General features: G+C 43.7%; 1 protein-coding gene across 1 annotated transcript; it reads right to left on the reverse strand.

Annotated features, from left to right (window-relative positions):
* Window positions 1-2,575: 2,575 nt before the first annotated feature.
* RPL11 (ribosomal protein L11) lies at window positions 2,576-9,300 on the reverse strand. The gene is made up of 6 exons (XM_081202630.1): window positions 9,180-9,300; window positions 7,398-7,551; window positions 6,334-6,440; window positions 6,102-6,233; window positions 4,122-4,232; window positions 2,576-2,650 (listed from the first exon to the last, which is right to left on the reverse strand). Exons 1-6 carry the CDS (start codon window positions 9,183-9,185, stop codon window positions 2,621-2,623), a joined length of 540 nt encoding a protein of 179 aa, XP_081058756.1. The 5' UTR covers window positions 9,186-9,300; the 3' UTR covers window positions 2,576-2,620.
* Window positions 9,301-10,071: the final 771 nt, after the last annotated feature.

Genomic DNA, 10,071 nt, shown 5'->3' on the forward strand with positions numbered 1-10,071 from the left:
TTTTGTGTTGCGTCGTCTATGTGGTGTGGAACTTTGAAATGGCATTTTGTGTGTACTGTCAACCAATGACTCTCTTGAAAGGAAGTTTTCAAGGAAGGGATTTAGGCTGCAAATCCTGCACTCTCATACCTGGCTTTGACACTGCCCATTCAGGCCCTTACAGTTTTACAGCCTCCCCATCCCCGGAGAACCACCCATAAGAACAAAAGGGTTTCTCATCAAACCTTTTACATTAATAATTTCTCTTTCACGCCATGCCTCAAGGAAGTACGTTGCTAGGGGACAGAATAATTATGAGAGGCAAATGAAGCTGAGTTAATTGCAGGGTGGCTGACAGCACTTTCCCCCACCACCCTGGGCAAAGCGGGCACGTGTGCTTGGAAGTGTTTGTACTGAGTTGAATCAAACACAGGGGATTGTGCAATTGTGGCGACAGCCTTTTGTACAAGGCAGTATAAGCCTCCCAAGAAAAAGTGCAACCATTACAGAGGAAGGCACGAGAGTTTCCTGTTTTCACACAGGCCTGCCTCGTGCCAATTATGAGGCTGTTTTATACCAGGTCCATCTAACCCAATAGTATCTACTAAGTAAGGATGCAACAACAGGAAATATGTGGATTGCTTTTTAAAATTTCTACAGGTAGCAATAGAAACGGGAAGGAAAACGTCCCTCCCCTTGGCAGTCCTTATCTGGATCAGCTCCCATTGCTACTTGCAGTTTAAATAGGTGGAAATTCCTGCACTGTGTAATTTTGGTGCCAACATTTGTCCTAAAAATAATAAAAAAAAAAGATACGTAGGTCTTTCCAGAGCCATTTTCCTATGATGCATTTAGTTGGCGAGTTCAACACTCAACTTGGGCATTCTGTGTCCATAGTTAGGTACTCCACCACTCAGCTACAGCCCCTTCAATTACCATAAGAAATTAAATCTTCCATGCCAGCTCACTTTTGTCTGTCCCCACCTTGACCAAGAGGTGGTATACAGTGGTACCTCGGGTTACATACGCTTTAGGTTACAGACTCCGCTAACCCAGAAATATTACCTCGGTTTAAGAACTTTGCTTCAGGATGAGAACAGAAATTGTGTGGCGGCGGCACAGCAGCAGGAGGCCCCATTAGCTAAAGTGGTGCTTCAGGTTAAGAACAGTTTCAGGTTAATAGATCTCCAGAACAAATTAAGTTCTTAACCCGAGGTACCACTGTATTCCGCTGTTATCACAGCAAGCCTACAGCTTTCCCCAGTAACTGCACACACAACATGCTAAAAGCCATCCTCCATGGGCCCTTCCTCTTATCTACCCATTTGGCTCTTAGGTCAGAGCAATTATTTCTCATTAGATTGGCTTTGAGCTAGCTCCATTTGGGGAGTAGGAAGTCACTCATTTTGTGTGTCTTTGGATGGCACATCTTGTGAAGACTCAGAATATATTTAATTCTCTTTCATGGTCTCACTTGTGCCTTGTGCTTTTCAAGGAGCACTACTAATTTGATCTCAGGAAACGTCTGGCTGGCTGTCCCAGCCAAGGCCAATGGGTTTTTTACAACCCACCCAAAACTAAAAGAATCACCCACGGTACTCCAGCTGTCTACCAAATATTGAATACAGATCAGAACTGGAGAAAGGGGATTAGTAATAGAATATGCTAAAAGGCAGTCTGAGCAAAGACTCTGCTCCACTACACACAGAGAATACGAATTGAAGTTTTTACAGAATTCAATTTGTTACTAATATCAGACAGAGCATGATCTGAAGACATGTGATGCAGCAGCCATGTTGAAGCTAACTACCGTATTTTTCGCTCTATAACACGCACCCGACCATAACACGTAGTTTTTAGAGGAGGAAAATCCGTAGGCATGCCACCCGTAGGCATTTCCTCCATAACATGCACAGACATTTCCCCTTACTTTCTAGGAGGAAAAAAGTGAATGTTATGGTGCAAAAAATACGGTAGGTCTAGGTCTACTGTCAGTGCTTGGACGCAAGAGGATGGGAGCCCTCTATATGCCACTTTGGTTCCTTAGAAGAAAAATGTTAAGATAAAAGTGGTGGCCTGGATGTCAAAATAATGTGGAGCATTTTCCTAGTACAGGAAATGGATTATCATGCATACAATTATCTAAGAAGGTACAAGATCTTCCAAAGTAGAGAAAGGACATGTATTGTTATCAATGAGGAGACGGCTACTGGGATCACCTGTGTCTTTGATGGCCAGTGGCCTAGGCTGGGGAAACTAGGCTCTTTACAGCCAAGCCAACCACAGGCAACACCTCCAAGCTATTTTTGTAAGAGTGAAACAGAAAGCAGAATCAGAAATATTGCCACTTTCACCCCACCCTCTGTACTTGTGGAGTGTCTCTGTCCTGTTTTCCATCTACCCCCACCCTGCCAAATGATAGGCTACAGGAACTGTTTGAAATCATGTTGTATGTCTACACAGTCCTCCTCCTATAGCAGCTTTTGCCATGCCTCCGGATTAGGCAGACAATAGCTCCTGAGACACAACATGGAAAGGACAAATAGATATAGTGGCTCAGCAAAGGATAAATGACCACAAAATACACAGCAGCAAGTTAAATGGTGGAAAAATTTATTGACTTTTTTATACTGGAAACTTTTCATTTACCAGGAAGGATGATGCCGTCATACTGCAAGAGAAGAAAAGGATTATCAAAATAATTGTGCAAGAAAGACTAGTCTTTAAAGCATAGCCACCACCAGGAAATTTCTCCCACATCATGTCTTCGGCAAAGTGATTTGATGCACTGGGAAACAAACTCAGAAGTTAGCAGATTATAAATATTGCACCAGCCCACACATTAGTGATTTTTTGTGGCACAGAAAAAGAAAAGCAATAGTATATTTACAAGCCATTTAAGCAGGAAGAGTGCTATAAAAGAGAAGCTTACACATTGTAAATAATGATCTTGCCATGTGGAAGCATATTCCAAATACTTTTGAGATGCTGCTCACAACATTTCCCAAAATAAGAAAATTCCTTCCAGTAGCACCTTAAAGACCAACTGTTAGTAAGAGCTTTCGTGTGCATGCACACTTCTTCAGATACACTGTGTATCTGAAGAAGTGTGCATGCACACGAAAGCTCATACCAAGAACTAACTTAATTGGTCTTTAAGGTGCTACTGGAAGGAATTTTCTTATTTTGACTATGGCAGACCAACACGGCTACCTATCTGTAACTGGAACATTTCCCAATACTGTGAAGAACTGTATGAATTGCCCCCCGAAATCTCCATCCACCTTGCTGCAGAATGCACAGGTCACACACATCTTTTACATTTGTTAATCCATTAGACTAATGTAGGCAAACACTAACAATTCAATGCAGCTCTCCAAAACTGTTCCAAACTATCAGAACTGCTGAAGACTTATGTACTGGAATTCTTTTAGAAGTGGAAGGTAAGAATTGAGCACAATTACTTTACTTAAATACTTATAAACAGCACTTCCATAAAAATGCAAGGCTATTTACACCATACAAAAATTACAATAAAAACAAATAAATTGCAAATTGGAAAAATTCACATCTCAAAGGCCTGTCTAAATAAAATCCTTTTTAGGAGACATCTAAAAGAAAGCAGGGGTGATTCCTGCCAAATCTCTACTGATAGGGAGTTCTACAGGGCAGTGTCTGCCACACTAAAGGCTTGGTCCTAAGTGAAGGATGATTGGGCTTCAGGAGTGTGCAAAACACCAAGAAGTGCTCCATCAAATGACCTCAGTAATCTAGGTGGAACATAAGATATCATGATTGCCCTTACAGTACTTTGGGCCGAAGTTATTCAGGGCTTTGTGAATTAACACAAGAACCTTGAGCTTGGCCAGGTGGCAAAGTTCAACATACCTCTGCTCTCGCTGACCGTTTGACATGAGCCAAGCTAACTGTAAACCCTATCCTAAAGATGCTAAGGTCAGAAACTGTTGATTGCATTAAATTGTACTGTTAAGCCTCCAATTGATTTTGGCATCACTGTACACTGGGGGGGGGGGGCAGGGATAGTTTCTTTTAAATATATTGGTCCAACACAAAGAAGTCAACAAAGCAGACTAAACATGTTTTGCAAGCTTGTTTGCAGCTTAAAATGCAGCAAAACCTACCTTCTGCTGGAACCAACGCATGGCTTCCTCCTTGCTGATTCGGTGCTTGGCCCCAATGCTACCAGTTCGGTGCTTCTTGTCAGCAATGCTGAAGCCTGGCCTGCCCAAAACCTGCAGCAGAAACACAAGCCTCATTGAGTCCTGAAGACCTACCTTTAGAAAGCCTTTTCAGATAGACTTCCATCTTTCATAGTGTTCGAGAAAGAAATTTAAGAAAAGCACCCAAGTTATCCATAGCACCCAAGAAGGGTGTTCACAGCTTCTCACAGAGTACACACACTGCAGCAGCTGCTAGAGTGTTGAATTTGGATGCAGGACCTGGGTAACAAGGAAGAGCTGGGCGATCTGATGCAAGTCACTCTCCTAGACTAACCTACCTCAGATGTAGGTCTGAAGTTTAAAATGCTATACCCCACCTGCCAACATTAATGAGATAAGCAAAGCCATCATGAGCAACACTTGCTTAGGATTAATTCCTATGCTCCTTTTAAGGAATCTATAGACACAATGTTACATGAACAGCTATTTAATGTGTTCATTGTAAAGCCACTTTTTCGCCTGCGTGGCCCCCACAGAGACTTACCCCAAAACTGACTATCAAAAAACAGAGCAGAAAACTGACAATATCCTTTTGATTCCAGTATAGTTTAATTACTTTTAAACTATTATATTTTATATAAATTTTTTAACTTTATGTGTTTAATTTTTGTTAAAAAAACACACGAATCTGGGAAATAAATAAATAAAAGCAGCAATCTATTTTTAAAACAGTAAGCGTAACAAGACAACTTTCAGCAAGTCAATTAAAATTATCTTAGGAGCAGTGTCAGCAGTGCTTCACTGGACATACATGTCAATCTCACCCCAGGAACACACAGTAAACTATTCAAAAAACGATTCTGTTGCAGGCCTGTATGGCTGCAGCAGTAAAGAACAGCAGCAGTCATTCCAGTAGTGCTTTTCAGTTGATGCTTTTACAATTTGTTCCTATTCAATTCTCACAGCTGCCCTGTCAGCTAAAATAGGTTGAGAAAGGAGACTCTTCTCACCCAATAAGCTTGACAAAGTGGGAATTTGAACATGAGCATATCCAATGGCAAAGTTTGCAGAGAAAGTAAAAAGTGTTAATTGGTCAAACCACATGGTTCCCTTTCTACAGCTGTTGCCAGTTGTTATAGCACAGGGGCAGAGAGCTGAGAGAGGGCCCAAGCACATCAAACCACATGTTTTGGGCCTACCTAACCTCATATGTAACTCAGGTGTCCATAGATACAAATGTTAACTAGATACAGACTGGAACAATAAAATATCATTGAATGTTCTGGTCCACAAGCTCTAGCTGGTGCAGAATGCAGGAGCTAGACCACTGATGGGAGCTGAAAGCATGTGACACCTTTGCTAAAACTTCTGCACTGACTCCCTTTATGCTACTTGGTCAGATTCAAGGCTCTTGTGTTGATTTACAAACCCTGAACAACTTGGTCTCAGGATAACTTAAGGATTTGCTGAGCCCTTATATACCAGGTCAATCACAGAGACCCTCTGTGGAGAGCATTTAGTTTTCTCCTGTGTTTACAGAGGCCCAACTAGCCTCAACTATAAATCAGGCATTTAGTGTTGCTGTTCTCACGCCGTGGAACAGTCTTCCAGGAGCGATTCAGCAGGCATCCTTGCATCTGACTTTCAGGCATATCTTGAAGAACCTTCTATGCCAATAGGTCTTTGCAGCTGTTTACTTTTATCAATAAATATTTGCTTGCATGCATGCACCAAGTGCACTTGCTACAGCTTAAGTTCAGGCTCCCCAGATTTGTTTTAGGGTAACAGCCCCTCTCGTGTGTGTCCAACCATGCAGAAAATGGCAGCTACCACTGCAGTGGCACCTAGGCTCAGAGTTAGTAAGACTGACAAAACAACTCTACAGACATGACCTCTGGATTACAGCCTAAGAATGCAAAAGGGTAAGCTAAGTATACAAACCACATAGAAGTCCAAGCCGTAGATACCAATACTAGGATCGTATTTAATCCCCAGATCAATGTGCTCCTGGATTCCAAAGCCAAAGTTGCCGGTGTCAGAGAAGTTATTCTTCCTCAGCTCGTATTCTCGCACCTGAAACATGGACATCAGCTTTAAGCTTTGACATTTTCCGCCTTGCATGTGCCAAGTTCTCTTAAGAAAGCATCCAAATACAGCAAGGACAGCACTTCACCTTCAACCCTTTCTCCAAGATCTCCTCAGCTTTGGCCCCGCGTACAGTGCAGTGAACGGCTATCTTCTCATTTCTCCTGATCCCAAAGGACCTGACTGTGTATCGAGCTGAAGAAGAAACACAACTTCTCTTAAGTTTGCTCAAAGGGTCAGCAAAAGGACAGATATGACATGCCATATTCAAGGAAAACAAAAATATGGTGGTCAGAAATGTCCACCAAACACCCAGCTCCAAGTTTAAGATTACAACTTCCAAACAGTAGGTCCACATCTGCAAACAAGCTATACAGAAAACGTGTTGACAGGCCACGTGACTGCAAGCACAAAGAGGGGAAGGCATGCATCACTGCTGATAAGGAAGTGGGTTTGAGTGGCAACTCCCCAACAAAAACACCAGCTGTAAGCAGCCCCAGTCAATGGCTTAAACTTCTCCCAACCTAGTACTCACCATGTGTTTTTGGACAAGTTCCATTACACTTACCCACTAGCTGTGCTTAGTGAGGCTCCTGGAAGTTGCCGCCCAAACTTCTAGAGAGCACTAGACAGAGAGGCCTGAGCTAAAATCTACTTTTGGTAATACTGATAGGCTAACTTAAGAATCCAGCTCTCTTTTTTAAAGATTTCTAGCATTCATAGTTAAAGGGAAGCCTGCAAACGACAAAGACGTGGACACTAGAGAACAGAAAGCATGAAATGTGGATTCCAGTTCAAAATCAATCCAATTAGGTATATAGAGAACTGTGAGGTCGGCCAACCCATTCCCTGACTTCCTGCCCTGGGGCAATCACCTATCCCTATTCTTTTGCCCTAGTCACCATGCTGTGCATGCGTTAAGCTGGACCAGGGTGCCCACCCACACAACAAAAAGAGAAGTCTGGGTAAGGGGAAGCAAATGAAGTTTCCAGACCACTGATGGTCTTAAATAACTTTGGAAACACTGCTATACATCCTGCACAGAAGCTGATCCTTCCTTTGTTTTTTAAAAAATAAAAATAAAATGGTATGAATAAAATTTCAGCCTTCTTGCTCTAGAAACTTCAGTAACATTCTTCCAAAAAAGCTTACCTTTGGAGAAAACAGGAGTCTGGCCTGTGAGCTGCTCCAGCACTTTGGCTGCCCGGGTGAGCCTGTCTCCACTTTCCCCAACACAGATGTTCAGGCAGAGTTTGCGGATGCGCAGCTCCCGCATGGGGTTCTCCTTCTCACCCTTGTCTTGTTGCTGTGCAATGGTGGGGAAAAGAAAGCAGTTAAACCAGTGACAGATTTCCCTATACCCAACTCACATGGCATAACACAAGAAGCAATGTATTGGGCTGGGACAAGTTTTCATATGACGCTTAACGTTTACAATCACATCTTCTGTCCCCATGTTGGCAATTTAGCATGAAACCCTAGGCTGGGGTGGCGAATGTGTGCCCCACCCCACATTATGTTAAGACTCCAACTCCCATCAGTCCCAGCCTGCATGGCTAATGGTCAGGAATGATGGGAGTTGCAACAGCCAGAGAGCCAAAGGTTCCCCATCCTTGCCCTGGACCCTAAAAGGCCTTCAAGTGGCCACTCCACCCCTCTTTGTGGTATTCTCCGCTATCACATGAGCACCTTATAGAGTAGAATAAGCAGCACCACGAGAAACACAGTAATTGTTAAAATGGTTCCTAATTCTGGATGTCTGTTTCAAAGTTTGCGGTGTTTCTGTAAAAACCTGTTGGTAGCTACCCTAAGTAGAGTTTTAATAGGTTGTTCATAAGCATGGCTATAAACCAAACTCAGCACAAGGTAAATACAATACTGAGTGATACTTTCCAAGGGGTAACTGCAACTTACATTATCTTTAACATATAGTGAGGCTGGTGACCAATACACAAAGGTAAACACAAGAACCAGACATGCAGACAGCCCAACAGGTCCTGGTTTGTTTTTAACATCATGAATTTGTTTTAGCCCTGTTTTTAGTAACATTGACTTTTTATACCTGCCATTTTTGTTGTTTGTAAACTACTTTGGACTGGCTTTGCTCAGAAAAAGCACAACAAAAACAACAAGATAGCAAACACATTCCCTTTCCCTAGACTTCTAGAATGCTAGGTAGAAATATTCTAAACTAGCCTTTCAAACAACATATCAACTTCCTGTGTGCAATGAACTTTTCTTGCATGAGGTATTCTATCCCTCAAGCCCTCCAGCACCCCCCCCAAAAAAAAACCCTCCAGCCTTAAGAGAGAGAACTACATCTACAGAATTCAGCAAGCGAAGCTTTTTCAAGCATGGAGACAAAAGCAACAGGGCAAATTGCACTGGCTGCTTTTCTTGTGTTATCATGCTGTTCTCAAAGAACCCAAGTTGGAGGCGGGGGGAGAAGAAACAGAAGGGAGAGCTGGCAACCACCTATCACCCAAGGAAAAGCATCTTGGGTAAGAAAATGCAGCCCCAAAGAAAGTGAAGTTTGGGGGATGCACTGATTTCCCGGAGCGCGCACCCCAAAGAGAACTGAGTGTGGAATGGAGGATGGGAATGAAACATCCCATCAGGCCCAGTCAGCTTGCCCAATGGTCAAAGATAATAGGGCCTGGAGGACCACAGTATCTGCAGACCCCCGTTTAAGGCCTCTCCAAAGGAGGAAGCTCGACTCCTTAGCCTGGTTTAGCCATAGGGCCAGCTATTCCTACGGCCCTCCCTCCCCGCCCGGCGAGACTCTCGCCGTTTCCCAAAACGGCCCCACGGAAAGCCCCCAGCCCTTCCCCGCCGCGCCTGAGTAAATTCCTGCCCAGAAGGACTCGGACTCGGAAGGATGGCGGCGGATTCAAGGGGTCCCTCCGCGCAACTCCTCAAACACAAGCTACTCACCGCCATCTTGGAGGCGTGGAAGAGAGCGCGATAGCCCCGGAACGGGATCTTAAACGCCTAAATTGCGCTAGACTACCACAGAGAAGGGGAGCTAGAAGGCTTGCTTGAAGGGGACGTTTCTGCCCTCTGGAGGTTGGAGGGAGGAACTGCACGCGGTCCCCATCACTGGATAACGACGCTGTGATAATCTGCCGCTGGTCGCGTGCGGTCGCTTACTGATCGCCAAAAAAGCATGACACGGATTTGCATGAAAATTGCATCTGCTGTTTTATATGTGCAGATGCAAACATATTTGAATAGGATTTGCTTTCAGTACTTTATATGTGCAGGTGGAAATTTAGACATCATTACTACACTTTCATAGAATCATAGAGCAGGAAACACCATCAGAGCACTCCTGACATATGGTTGTCAAGCCTCTGCTTAAAGACCTCCAAAAAAGGAGACTCCACCACACTCCTTGGCAGCAAATTCCACTGTCGAACAGCTCTTACTGTCAGGAAGTTCTTCCTAATGTTTAGGTGGAATCTTCTTTCTTGTAGTTTGGATCCATTGCTCCGTGTCTGCTTCTCTGGAGCAGCAGAAAACAACCTTTCTCCCTCCTCTATATGACATCCTTTTATATATTTGAACATGGCTATCATATCACCCTTTAACCTCCTCTTCTCCAGGCTAAACATGCCCAGCTCCCTTAGCCGTTCCTCATAAGGCATCGTTTCCAGGCCTTTGACCATTTTGGCTGCCCTCCTCTGGACATGTTCCAGTTTGTCAGTGTCCTTCTTGAACTGTGGTGCCCAGAACTGGACACAGTACTCCAGGCGAGGTCTGACCAGAGCAGAATACAGTGGCACTATTACTTCCCTTGATCTAGATGCTATACTCCTATTGATGC

Source organism: Podarcis bocagei (assembly GCF_964188305.1).
Source record: "Podarcis bocagei genome assembly, chromosome: 7".
Lineage (NCBI taxonomy): Eukaryota > Metazoa > Chordata > Lepidosauria > Squamata > Lacertidae > Podarcis > Podarcis bocagei.